The sequence below is a fragment of the Balaenoptera acutorostrata genome, chromosome 19 (genome assembly GCF_949987535.1).
Source record: "Balaenoptera acutorostrata chromosome 19, mBalAcu1.1, whole genome shotgun sequence".
NCBI classification, from domain to species: domain Eukaryota; kingdom Metazoa; phylum Chordata; class Mammalia; order Artiodactyla; family Balaenopteridae; genus Balaenoptera; species Balaenoptera acutorostrata.
This window is the reverse complement of record NC_080082.1, coordinates 28,862,392-28,884,376: the sequence shown is the minus strand read 5'-3', so window position 1 is coordinate 28,884,376 and position 21,985 is coordinate 28,862,392. Positions and strand designations below refer to the sequence as shown.

The following is a 21,985-nucleotide window of genomic DNA, read 5'->3' as shown; positions in this document are numbered from 1 at the left end:
CACATTTATTTCGTAGTTAGAAGTTTGTACCTCTTAACCTCCCTCACCTATTTCACTCATTCCCCCCACCTCCCTCCCCTCTGGCAACCACCTGTTTGTTCTTTGAATCTATGAGTCTGTTTTGTTATGTTTGTTCATTTGATTTGGTTTTTAGATTCTACATATAAGTGAAATCATATGGTATTTGTCTTTAAAGCTTTAAAACTTTAAAACTCTTAAAAGAAACTATAGGTTTAAATCTTCCTGACCTTCTTGGATGTGAAACCAAAAGCATAAGTGACAGATTCAAAAATAGATAAACTGAACTTCATGAAAATTAAAAAACTTTTGTGCTTTAAAGGACACTATCAGGAGAGAAAACAACCCACAGAATGGGGAGAAAATATTTGCATATTACAATGTATGTCGAATAAGAGGCTTATATCCAGAACATATTAAAAACTCTTACAACTCAATAATAAAAAGACAACCCAATTTATTTTGAAGTATAGTTGATTTGCAATATTATATTAGTTTCAGGTGTACAGCATTGTGATTCAGTATTTTTACAGATTATAGTCCGTTAAAAGTTGTCACAAGATAATGGCTATAATAATTCCCTGTGCTATACAATATATCCTTGTTGCTTATCTATTTTATATATAGTAGTTTGTATCTCTTAATCCCATACCCCTAATTTGCCCCTCCCCCTTTCCCTCTCCCCTTTGGTAACCATTAGTTTGTTTTCTATATCTGTGAGTCTGTTTCTGTTTTGCGTATACGTTGGTTTGCATTATTTTTTAGATTCCACATGTAAGTGATATCATACAGTATTTGTTTTTCTCTGTCTGACTTATTTCATTAAGCGTAATGTTCTCTCAGCCCATCCACGTTGCTGCAAATGGTAGATTTTCATTCTTTTTTGTTTGTTTTTTGTTTTTGGCTGCATTGGGTCTTTGTTGCTGCACGGGCTTTCTCTACCTGTTGTGAGTGGGGGCTACTCTTCGTTGTGGTGCGTGGGCTTCTAATTTCGGTGGCTTCCCTTATTGCTGAGCACGGGCTCTAGGCACACGGGCTTCAGTAGTTGTGGCGTGCGGGCTCTAGGGCATGCGGGCTTCAGTAGTTGTGGCGTGTGGGCTCAGTAGTTGTGGCTCACGGGCTCTAGAGCGCAGGCTCAGTAGTTGCGGCGCATGGGCTTAGTTGCTCCGTGGCATGTGGGATCTTCCTGGACCAGGGATCAAACCTGTGTCCCCTGCATTGGCAGGTGGATTCTTAACCACTGTGCCACCAGGGAAGTCCCTCATTCTTTTTTATGGCTGAGTAATAGTCCACTGTATGTGTGTATCACATCTTCTTTATCATCTATGGATGGGCACTTGGGTTGTTTTCATATCTTGGCTATTGTAAATAGTGCTGCTGTGAACATTGGATGCATGTATCTTTTTGGATTAGTGTTTTCATTTTTGCCAAATACATACCCCGGAGTGGAATTGCTGGATCATACGGTAGTTCTATTTTTAGTTTTTTGAGAAACCTCCATATTGTTTTACTTAGTGGCTGGACCAAAAGACAACCCAATTTTAAAATGAGCAAAAGATCTGAATAGGCATTTCTCCAAAGGAGATATATTAATGTCCAATAAGCAAATGAAAAGATGCTCAACATCACTAACCATCAGGGAAATGCAAATCAAAACCACAGTAAGATACCACTTCACCCCCACTATGATGGCTGTAATCAAAAAGACGGATAATAACAAATGTTGGTGAGAATGTGGAAAATATTGAAACCCTCGTAAACTGTCGGTAGGAATGTAAAGTGGTGCAGCCACTTTGGAAAACCATCCAGCAGTTTCTCAAAAGGTTAAATATAGTGTTACCATATGACTGAGCAGTTCCACTCCCAGGTTTATACCCAGGAGGAATGAAAACGGTTGTCCATACAAAAACCTGTACATGAGCGTTCATAGCAGCATTACTCATAATTGCCAAAAAGTAGAAACAATCGAAATGTCTAACAGCTGATGAATTGATAAATAAAAGTGGCATATCCATATAATGGAATACTATTTGGCAATAAAAAAGAATGAACTACTAATACATGCTCCAACATGGATGAACCTTGAAAACATTATGCTAAGTGAAAGAAGCCAGTCACAAAAGACTACATATTGTATAGTTCCATTTGTAGAAAATGTCCAGAATAGGCAAATCTGTAGAAACAGAAAGTAGATTAGAGGTTGCCAAGGGAGTGGGTAGATTAGGGGACATAGGGAATGACTGCTGGTGGGTAGGGGGATTTCTTTTCTGGGTGATGAAAATATTCTAAAATCGATTGTAGTGGTGCTTGCACAAATCTGTGAGTATACTAAAACCCACTGAATTATACTTTTTTTTTTTGAGATTCTTTTTTCCCCCTCTTATTACACTTATTTTTAACACTTTTATTATGGAAATATTAAAACATGCACAGTAGTAGAGAAAACAGTATAATAAACTCCCAGGTACCCATCACCTATCATATCAACATTCTGCCATTTTTTAAAATTCTTTTTAATTTTTATTTTATATTGGAGTATAGTTGATTAACAATGTTGTGTTAGTTTCAGGTGTACAACAAAGTGATTCATTTATACATGTATCTATGAATTATACGTTTTAAATGGGTGATTGTATAGTATGTGAATTATAGCTCAATGAAGCTGTTTTTAAAAAGTAGGTAACAAACTTATATGCCTAACTGCTAATAAAAAAAGAAGGAAGGTGTTTAAAAGTACCTGAGATTTACTATAATCAGGTATGGTAAGACGTGCAAACATGGATATGACATGACTGTCATGAAGGAAGAAGTTTCTACTCACATTTCTTTTTTTTTTTTGGCTGCGTTGGGTCTTCATGGCTGTGTGCGGGCTTCCTCTAGCTGATGCAAGCGGGGGCTACTCTTCGTCGTGGTGCACATGCTTCTCATTGCGGTGGCTACTCTTGTTGCGGAGCTCGGGCTCTAGGCGTGCTGGCTCTAGAGTGCAGGCTCAGTAGTTGTGGCGCATGGGCTTAGTTGCTCCGCGGCATGTGGGATCTTCCCAGACCAGGGATTGAACCCATGTCTCCTGCATTGGCAGGCAGATTCTTAACCACTGCGCCACCAGGGAAGCCCTCTACTCACATTTCTCTGGAAACAGGAGGCAGGGCATGCCATGCAGGACCACTGAGGGAGCACCGAGGTCAGTCAGGGGGCAGAGGAAGCAAGGGGAAAACGTGGGCAAGAGCCTTTACTGTGGTTTCTCTGGGAAGGCAGGGTGAGCAGGCTTAGGATTGGCTAGTTTGAATAGCCTCAGTGGGCTCTAGGGTAAAGGCGCTGTCTCTAGTTGTCTGGTACCTCACCCTGAGATGATTAGGGCAGGGGATAGTGAACCAATGAAGGAGGTGGTTGAGTTATGGGCTCTGGACTGATTAGTGTGCATATGTTATTATATGCACTTACAGGCCTCTAGGAATTAGCTAACTCTGGGAGAGGCAATCGCTCTAGTGCCAGCAAGGCCCCAGATGTCAAAGCAACAAATACAGGAAATAAAAAGGTGTGATTAATATAAATGGTGTAAACAAACAAACAAAGGGTTACCTATAGAAAAAGGGAAAAAATAAGGTGAAGACGGACTTTTTTATAGATTTGACTTTGGAATTGTATAAATATTTTGCGTAATTATAAAACAAAATTAAATTTCAAGAAAGGAATTCCTAAAGAAGGAAAATAAATTCTCATTTAGTTGGTGACATAATCATTCAGAGAGGAACATTTCCAAGTAATATCTTAATCGGTCTTCAATAATGATATTGTTGGTAGAGGGATTGATACTGCTGTTTTGAGACTATTGTGTGTATAGTGTAGGATAAAGCAAATAAGTAGTTAAGGTGGTGATGCTGAGAACTAGGACTTTGGGTATGAGAGAAAGGAGATACAGATAGAAAATCTATGAGGTTAACCCCAAACTTGATGTTTTTAATTTTGAATTGGAAGTGTCAGTATGAACTCCTGATGTAATTTATCTTAAGGAAACTGAAACAAAAGTAAAAACTCTATTTCTAGCTCTGCCTACTGAAAGGCTTAGAAACAGTGTAGCAATGAGCAATCCTAGTGCCCAGATAGTGGTCTCTAAAAATCCATTTCTTAATAAAAAGTAACTGGGGCTCTTTGGAGAGTTGACTGATTCCAGGTCTGGAGCAAGTCAGTGTAAGATGAACTTGTCTTGTCATACCAGATGGCAAGGAAGTTATGTAGGTCAACTTGAGTCATGTCAAAAGAACTCAGAAACCAACTTGAAAAGGCTTCCACTGGCCAAAGATGAGATGATTTTGAGCATGATAAGGATAATAACTGCAGTGGATTGAAATACATCAAATATGTTTAAATTCATGAGTTCATAATGATACTAAAGCAAAACTCATCAGTCACCTCTGGAGAATGCTAGAGAATCAACTCATTATTCAGAGTAACCACATAGTTGATGAAGAGTGGCTCTGAGGGGAAATATTCCAGCTAATAGAGACAGAATACCACCATTTTGCAACCTCTAAGGAATTAATGCATCTAAGCAATGATCATCAGTGTCTGGTAACATTCCAAAAAGAGGTAATCAGACATTACATACCTCTTGATAAAAGTCTGAAGTAATTGAACCAAAAAAAAAATAATAATGCCACCTGAATCTGATCAAACCATTAGCACTTACTTTCAATTTACAGGAAATTGGATAGGAGAGGTGGGAGGAACATGTTAAATTACATCGTGGGGATGCAATCAGTAAAACCTGTTATGTGGGAAACTGCATCCTTGCTACTTTGAGTCTGGTCCATAGATCAACAACGTAAGCATCAGCTGTGAGCTTTTTAGAAATGGAGACCCTCAGGCCCTATCCCAGACCTACTGAAACAGAATATGCATATTAACAAGCTTCCCAGGTGATTCACATGCACATTTCAAGTTGGAGTAGCACTGTTCTATGGAACAAATAATCTAGAGTCTCCAACAAAGAAATTGTAAGGAAAAAAAAAATGAGATGGAGGGGCAACTCAAAGATTAAAAGACATTTGGAGGCATATCAGTTATTTGCAGGTAGAGAACCTACTTGTATTCCATTCAAACAAACACATTTTAAAGTTATGAAATAATTAAGAGAATATTTTGGATTTACTTCGAAATAATCTGGGTGGTAGAGAGAGGAAAGTAGGTAGGGATGTAGATGAAAATAGAGTTTGCTACAACATGCTAGATTTTGAAGCTGGGTGATAGGTACAGGGTTTATTATTTTAATTTCATATTAAGATTTTTTTCTATAATAGTTTAAAAAGGAGTTGGCTAAAATGGCTATAATCAAAAAGGTAGTAACAGGTATTGTCAAGAGTGTGGAAGAAATTAGAACCCTTGTACATTGCTCATGGGAATGTAAAATAGTGTAGCTGCTTTGGAAAATAGTCTGGCAGTTCTTCAGAAGGTTAAACAGGGAGTCAATATATAACCTAGCAGTTCCACTCCTAGGTATACACCCAAGAGAAATGAAAACATACGTTCACACAAAAACTTGCACATGAATGTTCATGGCAGCATTTTTTATAATAACCAAAAAGTGGAAACAACCCAAATGTCCTTCAAATGATGATATGTTCATTAATATAAAATATAGCATATCCATATGATGGAGTACTATTCAATAAGAAGAAGAAATGAAGTACTGATACATGCTACAACATGGATGAACCTTGAAAACGTTATGCTCAGTGAAAGAAACCAGTCATGAAAGACTACATATTGTTATGATTCCATTTATAGAAAATGTCCAGAATAGGCAAATTTATAGAGACAGAAAATAAATTAGTGGTTAGGGGGAGATTTGTGGAGATATGAGCATTTTATTGATACATTCCCATGACTGCTGATGGAGTGGGGGAAATTTTGGCAGGGAGGGGTGATGAAAATGTTCTAAAATAGATTGTGGCGATGGTTGTACAACTCTGTGAATATACTAAAACCCATGGAATTCTACACTTTAAATGGGTGAATTGTATGATATGTGAGTAATATCTCAGTAAAGCTGTTATAAAAAAGGGAAGGAGAAACTAATACTGATACCCGTGCTCCAGGCTTCACCCAACACTAATCAGAATCATTGGGAGGAAAGTTGTCTAGATGATTCTAATGTGCAACCAGGACTGGGAACCACTGTATTAGAAAGTTAGCCATCAAGGATTGTTAGAAGAGAGGGGCAAGATTATCTATTTGAAGTGATAGCCTGGAGGGGAAGCCTCAGGGATGGCATCATAGCTGACCAGTCTGCACGGAAGAGGCAAAAATCTACAGCGCGGAGCCCTCTGGGTGCACGTTATCTATTCCTGTGGTACTAAGTAGAATGGAAATAAGTATGAGAAGTCTTTTCTTTTTTTCCAATAAGTCTGTTAGTTCAGAATTGGTCATCTTCAGTGTAACACCCATAGGTGTTAGGGTTATTTGTGCCGCCAGGTGGTCTAGCTTCTTCGAAGTTACTCAGAATGAGCACAGACTTTGTCGATGGGATTTGGGGGTACTAAATCATAATCCAAAAGCAACAGTCTAAACAATTAATTTCCCTGAGTTTCTTCCTTCCAGAGAGTGTTCTAGATATTAGTGAGAATCTATAATTTTTTTTGCTGTCCCATTGTTACATTGCTCCAGATGAGTAGACATAAAGCCAGCTGTAGTGTTCCCATCTCTCTTCAAAAGCATTTGTTAGTCAGGTGACAGCTTCCTCTACTGTTGGACTGGGCAGCAGAGAGGGAATTTGAAGATGTACTGCACATGGTGTTTGGCTTTTGAAGAGAAGCTTTGGAGAACTGGCCTTGGATTCTGGTTTCCCTGCCCTTTGCAAGTTATTGATTGCCCTGGACTTTCAGTTTCCTTAATTAATGAATGAAGTTTAGACTAGGTTCTCCTGAAGCTTCTAAAATTTTGTGGTTTACTACATCTATCTTTATAGAGGCTGTAAATATAGGATGGTGGTTAAGAGTTTGTGCTGTGGAGCTTGGTGACCTGGCTCTGCTGTTTCCTGGCTCTGTGACTTTTGATAAGTTGGTTAACCTCTTTGCACATTGTTTCCCCCATCTGTAAAACGGGGATTGAGAATAATATGTACCTCACGATTTTCTTTACTATAAAATGTTTGGAGCAGTCTAGCCTATAATTTTATTGATATGCTAGCAATTTATCCTAGACAGGTCCCTCACTCTAATTTAGGCGTGATCAGAACTCTCTCTTACTACCAAATGCAACGTTGTGTCTGTTATCCCAGGTGGTAGATGTTTTTGGAAAGGTATAAAACAACCATACAAAAGTGTTCCGGCAGTATATAAGAAGTTTTAGTTTCATACTAAAAATATTCTCTAGTATTTTAGGAAGCATATTAGATGTTCTAATTCTACTTTTTTCTCCCTGCCCTATATCCACATATAGGTCAGTTCTCCTCGGGTCTCGGGGACTTGACATATCCCACATCTCCCAGCGATTGGAGAGTCTGAGTGCAGCCACCACCTTTGAGCCTCTTGAGCCTGTGAAGGACACAGACATTCAGGTAAGAGCTGCCAGGTACCAGGACTGGTGCAGGTGCAACCCTGAGCATGCAACCCAGGCTGAAGGCCCTGGCCTTTTGTTCACCAGCTGGTTTAGGAATACCACATTTCTTTGTTAATTCTCTTCTTCCTCAGATATTAAGAGAATGGGAGGCTCAGCTTTGGAGGAACATTGGATTATTTTCAGAGTGCTCTGTAAGACTGAATTTAGGAAAGCATTTCCGACCTGCACTTTTTAAATTATTATAATTATGAGCACAGATTTCTCTTCCTTCTTTGGGCTTAATCAAAGGCACGGAGACATTAGTTGTAAGTTTCTCTTGCTTTCTTTGCTAGATCTCAAATAATTTTACTATTCGTCTTCCACATTTCTTTTCTACATCTTGCTTGTGTGGCTTGGCAAAGAGCTGGGGAAAACAGAGTACTATTTACTGAAACCTACTCATCGATTTCTAGGAAGTATTTGGCTCCATTAGTGGCACCAGGAAATGGTCTAATAGAGCACTCCTGTCTCATTTAACCTAGCATGCCACTGGCACAATTGATTGCTATTTTAATCTAGTCAGAAACTGTTTTTTTTTTTGTATGTGTGTGTGTGTGTGTGTGTGTGTGTGTGTGTGTGTGTGTGTGTTCAAAATTGTTAAGGAAAAATCTTGTGATCCATTTAGTTGTTTGGTTTTTTTTAATATTTGTTTATTCATTCATTCATTCCTTCAGGCTGCGCCAGGTCTTAGTTATGGCATGCGGATTCTTTAGTTGTGGCACACGGACTCTTAGTTGCGGCATGCATGTGGGATCTAGTTCCCCAACCAGGGATTGAACCCAGTCCCCCTGCATTGGGAGCACAGAGTCTTACCCGCTGGACCACCAGGGAAGTCCCGTGATCCATTTAGTTTTGAGGAATTGGAACACTGACTTGTGTTAGAGTGAAGGGATAGTGGGATACCATTTTTATCATTGATTTACCTTTGAGATGAAAGGATGCAGGTCCTACAAAGGCAAATCCTAGTACAAATGGATCTGTTATTTATTATTTGGGCTCTATTTGAATTAATACTCTTTACCCCACTACCCTTCCGAGAACTGTTTTAATCCATCTACAGTAATGGCCATAATTCTACTGCGTTTATTCCACTTGAGAAACCTAAAACCCTCAACTTTGAGTTGAGAGTTCAGTAACTATAGATATTCATTATTTTCCCTGTTATTGATATGTTCCCAGAGTATGAAAATCCAGTTTTTTTCCAGTTTTATGTACTAAATTATATTTGCCTATCACCTTATAGATGCCTTCTTATTTCCGTGTAATCTTTTTTTTTTTAATTAATATATTTATTTTTAGCTGCATTGGGTCTTCATTTCTGTGCATGGGCTTTCTCTAGTTGCTGCGAGCGGGAGCTACTTGTCGTTGTGGTGCGCGGGCTTCTCACTGTGGTGGGTTCTCTTGTTGCGGAGCACGGAATCTAGGCACACTGGCTTCAGTAGTTGCAGCACACAGGCTCAGTAGTTGTGGTTCACGGGCTCTGGAGTGCAGGCTCAGTAGTTGTGGTGCATGGGCTTAGTTGCTCCGCGGCACATGGGATCTTCCCAGACCAGGGCTCGAACCCGTGTCCCCTGCATTGGCAAGCGGATGATTTTTAACCACTGTGCCACCAGGGAAGCCCTTTCCGTGTAATCTTAAAATGGCATGTATACTTGCCTCTTTTTTTTTTTTTTTTTTTTTTTTTTTTTAAGTTTTAGCTGTTGCTCTCCCCACCTTCTATTTCAACTGCTTGATGCTCTAGAAACAAATACTTACTCCCATAACAGGTGAGTGAATGAGATATAGCTCAAATAATTTGAATAATCACCATATATTTGGGGAAGTATTCCTAATAGTGTGGAAAGAAATGGCACTTGCTGAAAGGTTATTTGTTTGTTTGTTTGAGTTGTTTTTAATGTTTAAAATGCCAAATAAGTTGTTTATTTTAAAAACTGCTTTTTAGATTTTCTTTGGCATATTTGTAATACATATTTGGAATACCCAGCAACATTTAGCGATGCACTTCATGAATTCCAACTGATGTGGTACAGCATTTTTTGCTTTGAGATATTAATGACAGGTTTATAAATGTATTGAGTCATAATGATCATTTATTCTAACCTTCTACTTTATGCATGAACACTGTCCTTCAATAGCCCCATTAGGTGGCTTCCTAGCAATGCATGCTTGGTCACATCAAAGAGAGTTTCGTAATTTGGAATGAGCACGGCTAAGAGTTTTGGTCCTGCACCACTGGGAAGTCTTTGAACTTTGAGAGGAAGGATGCCTCCATTTCAAAATTTTACCTCTCAGTTGAGCTTTTCTGGAATAGCTTATTCATAGTGAAATAGTGAAATGGTCACTCCAAGGTAAGTTTTGATTAATTGGGAATTGATAATCTAGACCTGAAGTAAAGATTTAAGACTAACTAGTTTCAAAATAAAATCCTCTATTGATTTCATCTTCTTGCCAGCAAAGGCTTAAAGGAGAAAATTTAACTTCTAAAGGGCTGAGTCTTTGGCCTAATCTGAGATAGCTCTAGTGATTGATAGAGATTGGAGTTTTAAGTTGTATTGTGTGGCTCAGCTTATCTATGCCTAAACTTCCTGTACACATAGTAGTATCATGTCCTTCCCTGACTTCCTGCGTAGTAGTCAAATATAGGAGCCAAGCCAGCTTTCACCCTTAGCATGGAGTGGTCCTCCTTTTAATTCTTCTCTTAATGTGTTGTTTGTCCAAGAAGAGTTAATTTGGACATTTTCAATTTTTTGTTTTTAAAAAGGCCAGATATACTTTTTGATGGACATTTTTTTCTCATTTATTTTTACCAGCTTTACTGAAATGTAATTCACATACCATAAATCTGATCGATTTTTGTGTATGAGCTTTTGTTTTCCAACCAGTGCAGTTTTTGAGATGAGAACGCACCCTAATCCCACGTACTGAGTATCAGTCAGAGTGAATTTATTATGTCAGCTTATAAATTCATAAAAGGAAATGCTGAAGGATCCTTTGACAGGTGCTGTCCAAGACTTTGTACCATCCATTGTTTCCATTACTTATAAGCTTGGAAAGGCATTTTCCCATGAATAGGTTGTCCTTTTCTGTTTGGTAAACATTGATTGTATTTCCTTCTTTTTCTAATGGAGCTTGAAATTAATACAGGTTTTTTGTTGTTTGTCATAAACAGTGATGTTGGCATGCATTGATAATGCATTTTTAAAAGACTGCTGTGGCCAGCAAAGGTAACATATTTAAATAAACCCACTTTAAATATATGTATGGCTGATGCTAGTGGAATTTTTTTTTAATGTTTATTGATTTAATTTTTGGAAATGGTCATAAAGAAGGCCTACACATTTTTGTAATAGAGCTGAAGAGCCATAACTGTTAAGAGGACATGGTACTAAAACAACTGTACTGCTCTATTCTGAGTGACTTTGTGGTGCTTGCAAGTATGGTTCCTCTCACAGAGATCCACTTGCTCACTTCCGTCTTTGGAAAAAAATATAGAGGGCAGACTACACATTTTTACTGTGGTCTGAACAGACCTAATGTACCATGGATGATGTGTATTATATAGTAATAAAGTGCACAGCTACACAGTTCAGTTATATTCTGGGCTTTTTCACTAGATTACATGTATTTTTCAAAAAGGCTCTACAGAAATAGCCTGGGTTGGCCATTAAAAAATGGGAGCTGCAGTTTCTCGGCGTTAGGCTGTAATATTTCCAAATGGCATTAAACCAAAATATAATAATATTATTGCTGAACTTACTGTATTAGATTCCTATGGCTGCCACAGCAAATTACCACAAACTTAGTGGCCTAAAACATTAGAAATGCATTCTCTCACAGTCTGGAGCTCAGAACTTTGAAATCGGTGTTGGCAGCGCCCTCCAAAGGCACGAGAGGAGACTCCATCCTCTTTTAGCTTCTAGTGGCTCCTGACATTCCTTGATCTGTGGCAGCATAAGTCCAGTTTGCCTCCATCTTCATAGGTTTTTTGTCAGGTGTGTCAAATCCACTTCTCCCTTCTCTTATAAGGACACCAGCCATTGAATTTAGGGCCCACGCTAACTCCAAGGTGGTCTCATCTTGAGATGCTTACCTTAATTACATTTGCAGAGACCCCATTTCCAAATAAGATCACATTCACTGGTACCAGGAGTTAGGACTTAGACATATCTTTTTGGCAGTACCCACTTCAACCCACTATACTTACAGTGCCAGAACATTTAAAACTGTAAATTAACTGTAATGAATGAAACATCTTCAAATCTAACTCTGTTTCATGGAGGAGTTTCAGGATAAGACATCTATTTCTAGTTCCAGGGACTGCAAACCTCAACCAAGTATCTGATCTCATCCTCAGCACTCTCTTTCAGGCCTTTGGAAAGTGAGGCTGACAACCCTTGTCTGATTCCAGAGTTTAGTCATAGTCATTCTCTCCAAACAGGTTAATGTTCTAGAATGTGTTTAAGAGATTTCTCAAGAGACATTTTCCAACTAGAAACAGTCTGATTTTTTTTTAAAGTAGTTTTTAGTACTCTAGTTTACAGGGTAAGTATAGGTAGGATTAAATTGGGGCGGGGGGGGGGGGCGTGTGAGAAAGAGATTTCTACTTCAGCTAACCAGGTTACCAAACTCTTTCATTTTCCTTTTATACTTTAGGCCTTTGCTCACCCCCTTCCTTTAGCGTGGAGTAGCACCTCTGAAAATGTCTGAGCCATAATGTCAGTCTGACCCTCTTAAGGCTTTCCTAGATGCCACCTCTTTCATAGTCTCAGATCTCTCTTCTCATGGCCTCCAAATATAGCATGTCGGCTTTACTGCTTAGGAAAAAACAAAACTTTCTGAATGTTCCCGCACAAAGTAAACAACTTTAGATTATGTTGTTGGAATTGACTTAGCAACCAATTTAAATCTTGATAAATGAAAATGTAGCCCCTTCTACACACAAAAAAACCCTATATGGAACTAAACGTCTTCATAATATGCTAAATTTCCAGATGGAAATCTGTCCTGTATGAATAAAGAGAAAAAGAAGTCTTAAAAAGAGGATAAAATAACTATAAGAAAATGGTGCAATAATAATTGACTTGTTAAAAACTCGTTCTACTTACCACACTATATCTATAATAAAATATTCATTATTTCCTTCCTTTTTCTGTCCTTGGAAATGTAGAGTATACTCAAACCACTCTTAGCTTATCTTTTAAATAATCAGAAGAAGCTAAATGGCTTTGGTAAGCATAAAAATGAATCACTGGTGGTATAATCCCATATCACCTAAATTGTTATTTTCATGGTTTATCTTTTAATTTTATACCTTCAGAATTAAGGTACTGCTGATTAAATGCAGCTGTGTATTACAGCTAAGAGGAAAAAGTAGTTGTCTTGAGTGCTAATTGTGTGTTTGTAGTACTGGCAAGTTGTTGGTAAGGAATTGGTTCCAGAAATCCTGTGGCAGTTTGTTGAAAAGTTCAGACTTTCTTAGAATGATTAGTATGCTAATAGCAGTTCTTCAGGATTAGTACTAGCAAAGTATTAATATTGAGGGAAAGGTGCACTAAGCTTTCCCTAGCTCAAATTAGTTGAGGGAAGGTGCATTCTGAATGGGTGAACGATATCTTAATTCTGGAATTATTTTTAAAGAAATGTAGTTGTCATTTTCATCTATTCCTAGAAACTGAAACTGCTAAGTGTGTGTACCAAGGAGAGGTCTTACCAAAGCTGCTTTAGTAAATTAAGGAAGAGATGAGGTTCATTCATAAGAGTTGCATCTATTTGCATACTGATAATTTGTATAGCAATTCTGAGAAATGGTTTAAGTAGGCAAAACATACTTATCTTCCTTATTGTTTCTGCTCTTAATATGCTTGAGCAGTCTTTTTTGCAAATAATAGTGATCTAGCCCAAATTGGATGATTAGAAATTTTGAATTGATGGACTCTGAAGGAATAAAACTTTGCTCTTCAAATGTTTTCACATAATATAAAAATGTAAGAGACTGTTGCATGGAATCTAACAGTGTGAAGATTTTTAGTTAAGCATTTGATTTATCGACCTCCTTTGTTATATTCCTCTTGCTCCTAAGAGAGTCAGTGGGAAGTTCATGGTAACCTTTCTTATGAATTTTTAGAGGACTTTAATGGATATTTGAATCTTGCCCTTTCCCAGCTTATAACAGCTGCCTATCCTAGACTTGAAACAACCTATAGGTAAATGCTCTTGGGTTCACTAGCAAATGAATCCGGTTCCCACTGGATCCAAAGCCCGTTAGTTAGAGAGAAACCCTTTCCTAGAACAAATACCAGGTACGTTTTAGGCCAGAATTCAGTTGTAGTGGCTGAGGTGCGTGTGGAAAAGACACACATCACACTGTGTCCTGTGTTCTTGTTCAGGGCAGTAGCTGTGCTAGGCTTCGTCTCTTGTGTAAACACTGCGGTGCCCACATCACCCCCACTTAATGAGTACATTTGCTGTTCCTTGTCATTAAACCCTGACCCAGAGTAAATCTCAGAGCTGGTAAAAACCAGTAAACGTGTAAAAAGGAAAAAATAGTGTCTTCACAGAGGCAGGTTAATGTGCCATCCTATTTTGTGTTTATAATTAGGTAGTCTAATGCTGATTGCTGTGGTAAGTACTGAAATGATTTAATTTTTCTGCCTGTTTGTGATAAGGGGAAAGGTAGACATTACGGTCTGGTGGCAAAGTACGCAGTTGTATTAAAGTGTCCTCTGAATGGAATTAAAAATGGTAACTTTGGAATAAAAATGGTGGTTAAAGGCATCGTCTGTGGAAAATGTGAAAAACTGCTTTTATGTGAGCCAAGTATATAAGATTTCAGCTTTTTTACTTAACTATTCACACTTACTCCTGAATGCAGGGCTTTCAGAACAAGCAAGTAAATGGATGCTGAATGCATTCTGTGCAGGCAGGAAATGACAGGCTTTTTTGTCTTCTCAGAGGTTTCTTATATCCTGTAGTGAGCAGGGGAATATCAATTACCAACTTAAGAAAGAAGTTGGAATGGTTCTGTAAGAGTATTTTGGAAGAAGCCCACGGCTAAAATATTTATCTAACAATTTAATAGAGCACTTCAAGTATTGGCCAGGCCCTGGTGCCTTTGAACTGGAGTTGAGTCATCCCCTCCCTCTTTACCAGCTTCTCTTAACCTGCCGATATCTATTGATGCCTCGGTACTCCGGAGATGTGGAACGTATATTGTTATCTTCAGTCTGGTATCTTTAAATTGCTTGGTTTCAGGAATCAGAAATGGGCTAAACTGTTTGATTTAAATGGGGGTTAAAACCTTGTCAAATATTGAATGCACTACTGTAGACCAGTCTGTTGTCATTCTCAGATGGCAGCCCTTGACCCTGTGCGCCACTTTGATCTGCTTGCCACAGCGCCCTGTGATCTCTTATTTCTGTTTCGGAGTGTTCAGTCCAAGGCTTTCCGGGCCAGCAGCCTGATGGGGCTCCTTCCATTGGTGGTGGTTACAAAGTGTGGCTCCCTAGTTATAAAACTTTGGGGCCCAGGTTCTCCTTGTCTCCATTAAAAATCCACATTCTGTGAAGGAACTGAGAGAGGGGCTCAGACAGGAGACTCTTGGTTTTGCTTTTTTCTGTTTGTTGTTTGGCAGGGACCAGGAAAAGAAGCTGGGAGGTAGGATGGGCAACATTCTCCACTGACAAGACCAGTACTATAATTTCTTTTGCTGCAGAGCTCCCAGAACCAGTGTGTAGTGCTTCCTTTTTGAGCATTTTCCTGTCTCGCAAATGGTTGGCTTCCATGTTGCACTTCAGATATGGAGAGGTTGAGTGAGTCCCACGCTCAGAGTGAAGGCAGCTCCTGGTCTGCAACACTAACAATGAGCAGCGGTGCACGCGCTGCTTCAGTTATCCTGGAGGGCGGAAGGGCTAGTCCCCACTTCTCACCATGGAGTGGCTGTGAGGCCGAGATGCCATCAGCAAAATCCCGCCTGTGCTTTTCAGTAAACCACAGCACTTGAAGCACTGCAGCAGAATCTGCTGAGCAGGGCTGGGCGTGACACAGCTTCCAAGAAACTGTACAAAAAGAACCTTTGTCTTATAAAACACATTTACAACTAGAGCCAGGCTATTCGTTTAGTTCATAACACAAACGGGAGGATTAGGTCAGCAGAACGTAAGTGGGAGTGTGGATTCACTGGCTGATTTTTATTACTACCTGATTTGATTTATTTCTTTGAATGACACGAGCACAAGGATATGGGGCAGAGTTTTCTCCATTCCTCCTTTATCTATTTTTAAAAAATTGTCTAATTAAAAAAAGCTGTTACTATCTTAGGGACAGGTAGACACAGCCATGGAAGGTTATAATATGCTTGATTTGCTCAAGGTACCAAAATATACTTGTATGATATTATCTGGGAGTGCTTTCTCATTTCTTACTCGGTTCTCTGTTATCCAAAGTGCATATGAGTCTGTCTCAGCAGAAGCAGTCTCTAAATGAGCAGGGCCTGGTGAATCCTTGAAGGTTTAAGGCATTCACAGTAGCACTTGGCTCTGTGATGAGGCCCCACACTGCCCCACATGTCTTCATGTTGAAGGAATATGGTGATGGGTGTTGTATTCAGAAGGTGCTTACATAATCCGTGCTTCTCAAGTTTCTTTTTTCCCAATTTATCCAGACTGAGAGATACTTTTATAAAATACAGCAAAAATGAATTACTAGAAAAAATGAAATAAAAGACATGCAGAATATAAGCCTTAGGTTTTGTTTGTTTTTTGTTTGTTTGTTTGTTTTTGGCCATGCCATGAGGCTTGTGGGATCTTAGTTCACCAACCAGGGATTGATCCTGGGCCCCAGCGGTGAAAGCATGGATCCTAACGACTGCCAGGGCCAGGGAATTCCTGTAAGCCTTAGTTTTTTAAATTAAATTCGGTGGACGTAAAATTACTCTGTCAGATTGCTATAAAAGTTTCTAAATGCTGATTCTCAGATTTTGTACTTACCTGCTGCAGACTGGGAACAAACTACTTGTGGATGGGTGCTTCTTCAGCCGTACTTTGGGTAGTGCTAGTTTCAGTAGCTGTGTTTTCTTCCTTTCTCCTTTCCCCCCCACTTCCTCCCTCCCCTCCTCCCCGCCCCTTTCCCTCCTCATCTCTCTCCCCTTCCTTTCCTGTCTCCCTTCCTTTCTTTTGTTTAGTTTACTTGTTGGTACAGTGAAACATGGCACCAAAGACAATTTTGAATTCCGGTTTTCTGTTTTACCCCAGCTAAAATAGGGAAGGCAAAGCTAAGGTTTACTGAACATTTATTGTGTCCAGACACTGTACTGAGCACTTTCTGGGTTTCCTCATTCAGTCCTTCCAGTAACCCTCTGAGGCAGTTACTATTGTTAACTCCATTTCACCAAGGAGGAGCCTAAGGCCTAAAAGGCTATTATGCCAGACTTGAAGTCCCTTCTGTGGGTTTGAGTTCAGTACTGTGCCCTTATTCCCCTAGGTTTTAAATTTCACTGTAGACTAATTTTCAGGTTATATTTGAAGGAGAAAGATGGTAGAAATAGGAAATAGAAGTATAGTTGATCACTCATTTAGAGCAAAATAAAGAGTATAAAGCCCACAGAGAATGGATGTGGTGGGCATCACTCTTATTTATATAAGCTTAGTAGTAAAATAATGTTGATTGAGGGAGAAGCTGGAATGTGCTTTCTAAACCTTAATACAAACACTGCTGGTTTGGGGGGAAGATGAGTTTTGCAGGAAGGCCAAACCTGCTTCCTCCGTTTATCTCCAGGTGCTGGGTTTTTTGCCATAGTTTTCTGCTTGCTGAGCTGTCAGTTTAATTTACTGTCTAAAGCCCAGCCTATTATTTCTCAGTTTTGCTGCCCTACAGGTACACTGTAAAGGATTTCTGTGAAATCCTGGAGCAGCTTTTAGTTTTGAAATGCCAAGGCTTTGTGCTTGTAAAAATAGGTTGGGTTCAGCTTCTTGCTTGATCATCTTTGTTTTGTTTTGCTTCTGAAGCTGAGCTGGAGTTAGAAGGGTGATGCTAGACGCAATTTAAAGGGCACATCAAATTTTTACTGTAATCCTGACCTATTTGTAGGTTTAATGCAGACCCATTTCCTTACTTAGCGTCTGACTGGCCATTAAGCTCTGGCAGTATGCCGGAATGTTGAAATCTTGCATCTTATAATATGATTTGGCTCCCTATGGGTATTATGTGTGTTTGGCTTTTAAAGACACAGGCAAAGCCCTCAACTTGGTGTGTGCTCCAGAATACAGGAAAGAATTTCTGCACAGCAAAATTACTCACTTCTAGGAGACAGCACAAAAGTGAGGAGTTGACATTCAGCAGAACATTAATACCTGAAGTCATGCAAATTGTTACTCTTTGGACTAACTGGCTCTTAGAAATAAATGCAAACTAACATAACAGAATCTTGAAGAGAAGACCAGCAGGGAACTAACTGGGCAGGGGTGGTGGTGTGCAAAGAGTAGGTCCCAGCTAAGCAAGCACTCCCATGTAAGTGGTCCTCAGCGTGTGCCTGGTGCCACTCTCACAGTGTGAAGTTGAAATTAGAGTCTAGCTGAGGGGCAGGTACAGTGTCCTGCTTATGGAGGGAGCTGGGCTCACAGTGATTGGAAGAGAAGCAGTCATTGCCTATGAAAGTCTTTTACCCTCCTTTTCACAACCTGGACACCTCTTGACTGGAATTGAGGGTGAGTGAAGGCTGAGGGAGTTAGATGACAAGAGAACATTAAATTTGGGATTTTAAGGGTGTGAATGAGAACTGAATGGCGTTAGAAGGGAAAATTCACTTTTCCCTCTAATTACAAAAACAAGATGTCCTTAGTTCACAGAACTTGGAAAATGGCTCCATAGTGTACTTTCTTGACTGCCACCATTTTGGGAGTGTTGAATTGTTTGGACCAGGTACTTGAAGCTGTAGAACATCTTTGAAATGACAAGGAAAATTGATTTATTTTAACAGGGGAGTGAGGAATTAGTCCATGAAGCATGTGTTAGAGATAGACTATAAGAATGGCCCTCATAGTTCAGGATTGGTCAATTCCTATGAAGTAATATACAGTCTTTTCCTTTATTCTGTAATGGAAAAAACTTCCTAATGTGTGAAAAGGGATCTGAGATGTGCAGATTTCATGAGCAACCATTATGTCATTTCACTCTCCCCCTCAAACCGTTGGGAAAGGACTTCCCTGGTGGCGCAGTGGTTAAGAATTCGCCTGCCAATGCAGGGAGCACCGGTTTGATCCCTGGTCCGGGAAGATGCCACATGCCACAGAGCAACTAAGGCCGTGTGCCACAACTACTGAGTCTGTGCTCTAGAGCCCACGAGCCACAACTGCTGAGCCCGCGCGCCTCAGCTACTGAAGCCGACGCGCCTAGAGCCCGTGCTCTGCAACAAGAAAAGCCACCGCAATGAGAAGCCCTCGCACTGCAATGAAAAGTAGTCCCTGCTCACCACAACTGGAGAAAGCATGCGCGCAGCAACAAAGACCCAACGCAGTCAAAAAAAAAATAAATTAAATAAATAAAATTTTTAAAAATTATTTAAAAAAAAAAAACCTGTTGGGAAAAATAGTTATTGAGAAGTTCTATGACTTTGCCCTAATTTAGAAGTTTTAGGGGGGAAGTAACAGGTTAGTAATTTTATGTGAACTTTGAGGGACACACCATAATAATCTTTCCATTCGTATAATACTTTGCAGTGGGCTTTGTCCATCACCGTCTTGTTCCTTACTGCAGTGTTTGAGGTGAGGTGAATGGGTGTTAGCATCATCTTTATCTTTATTTAGAAGCAGAAGAGGGCTTCCCTGGTGGCGCAGTGGTTGAGAATCTGCCTGCTAATGCAGGGGACACGGGTTCGAGCCCTGGTCTGGGAAGATCCCACATGCCACGGAGCAACTGGGCCCGTGAGCCACAGCTACTGAGCCTGCGCGTCTGGAGCCTGTGCCCCGCAACGGGAGGGGCCGCGATAGTGAAAGGCCCGCGCACCGCGATGAAGAGCGGTCCCCGCACCGCGATGAAGAGTGGCCCCCACTTGCCGTAACCAGAGAAAGCCCTCGCACGAACCGAAGACCCAACACAGCCAAAAATAAATAAATAAATAAATAAAGTAGCTATAAAATTAAAAAAAAAAAAAAAATTTGAACTTTAAAAAAAAAAAAAAGAAGCAGAAGAAACCGAGATCAAGATAGATTAGTTATTATCAAAGGTGGAACTTGAACCCAGATGCTTCTTAATACCTTGCCCTGTATCCTTATTATCATGCCTTGCTGAGGAAGGCATCAAGGTGTGGACTGGTTGGATAAATTCCTCCTCCTCCTCCTCCTCCTCCTCCTCCTCCTCCTCCTCCTCCTCCTCATCATCATCATCATCATCACCATCACCATCGTCACTACCACCACAAAGATGCTAAGCTAGTTCTTTTGCCACTGGTCAAATTTCTTGATGTTTTGGTTCTTTCCCCTTAGACCTTTTCTTACTTGTTTTCTTTGAAGTGACATTTCCATTTATTCCTCTCCATGTGAAAGATTTGCTGGTTAACTAAATCAGTCATAGGTATGAAAATGCTACTTAGAAGGGTAATATTACAGACTGAGTGGGGACAAACCTCACTTTTTCCATCTGAGATATACTTTGGAACAAAAAGTGATACTGAACAAAAGTGTTGCTGCTGCTGATATATTTTACAGATGTACTTTATGTGAAGGGGCCCAGGGTTTCTTGAGATTTGTCACACTAGAGCCTATCAGCCTTGTTTGTACTGAGTAGGTCACTGGTGCCAAGCAAATGCAAAGCGGCAAACCAGAACAAATACCATATTTGAAACTTTAGGTGGACTAGACTGTCAGGGTTCAGAGCAGGTTAGGAGGGAGATTTTTTTGTTTTTGTTTTTGCCAGTTTTTTGCTTTCTGTTTCACCCTCCCTGATTCTTCCTTCCTTTGGAATATCCTCCCTTCTTTCATTCTTTTCGTCTGTTCTTTTTGTCTTTTCTCCTTTTTTCCATTCATTCTTGCTTTCCTTCTGTCTTTTGCATCCCTCTTTCTTTCCCCCCCACTGGTCCCCCCCAGCCTTTTAGACTGGCTGGCATCCGGAGCAGCCATTGCTAATGGGAGTATACCTCCTTTTTTGCAATCAAGTGGCAGCTGTGAAATCATGGCTGTTAGAATGGCTTCTGCAGCCAGGCAGCGTGCAGCCACCAGCGCTGTCTTGCTCTGTAGAGTGAGTCTAGGTGTGGGGTTGGGCTGGGCCTGGTGGAGAGGCTGGATCTACAGGAGCCTGGCCTTGTTGGCTGCCAGAGGTGGGCCTCTTCCTCACATGCTCTTGTTACTTGTGTTTTCTGCTTTTGCAAACCCCAAAGAGGTGGAATTTAGTTTATTCATCTGGCTAACCTGCTCATGCTTTGCTCTTTTAATGGGTACCCTGAAGTGCATTTCCTTATTTTTGGCCCTTGCCTAAAGCCTCTGCTAATATTCTACTTTTTTGGTGCCTGACTCAGCTTGATATTGAGGGTGTATAAGACTTTTCTGTTATAGTACATAGCTGTTTTGGGTGAGGCTGTTTCAACTTATTTGTTTTTTGAGGATTGATCATACATTAAAGTCAAATCCTAAGTAGAGAAGATGATGGGGAAGAAAATGACCAAGGAAAAGGGCACATTTGATTTTGTTTTTTATGTTTTAGGAATGAAGTTATAAATTAATCTAGCTCTCAACTTCATCTATGTTCTTCACCGTTTGTTAACTATTCATCCTACTAGCTCATATTTTGGGGAAAGGGGGAGTGTTATGGAATAGGGTTTGTTTTGGAGCAGCAAACATTGCAGAGCCCTTCACGCCTCCAGGTTTTTCTTTGGGGATTAAGAGGGGAAAGGAGCTGCAAATCTCACCTTTGTCTTTGTATTAACTTTCTACTTCAGGTTGGTTTTAATTTCCTTCTCCATTCCTCTCATGCCCTGAATGCATTTGACAACAGGAAAGAAGCTCTTTATCAGTGATTCTAAAGTGTGGTGCACAGATCAGCAGCATCAATATCACCTGGGAGCTTGTTAGAAATGCAAATTCTCAGGCCCCACCTCAAAGCTACAGAATCCAAATCTCTGGAGGTGGGGCCCAGAATGTTCATTTGAACAAGCCCTCCAGCATGAGGTCCACTGGGTTAAGTTATTACAGAAGTCTAGTTAGTATAAGTAAACCCTTCTTTTCTAGCCATCTCTGCCAACTTTTATACTTAGTCCACCTGTGGACCAACCCTGAACTTTCAGCCTGCAAAGCAGTATATTTATCTTCTAAGTGTTTGAGTCCATAAAGAATTTGTAACCACTCATGAAGGACACAGTGGTCAATAAAATATGTTAAAAACTTAT

General features: G+C 39.9%; 1 protein-coding gene across 2 annotated transcripts in view; it reads left to right on the top strand.

The window, feature by feature from the left end:
• Positions 1-21,985, top strand: part of NUP93 (nucleoporin 93) — a 105,091-nt gene that overhangs the window by 20,558 nt on the left and 62,548 nt on the right. For both annotated transcript variants that reach the window (XM_057534761.1, XM_057534760.1), the window contains exon 3: positions 7,456-7,573. In XM_057534761.1, coding sequence (XP_057390744.1) covers positions 7,456-7,573 — 118 coding nt within the window. The remainder of the gene's footprint in view (positions 1-7,455; positions 7,574-21,985) is intronic.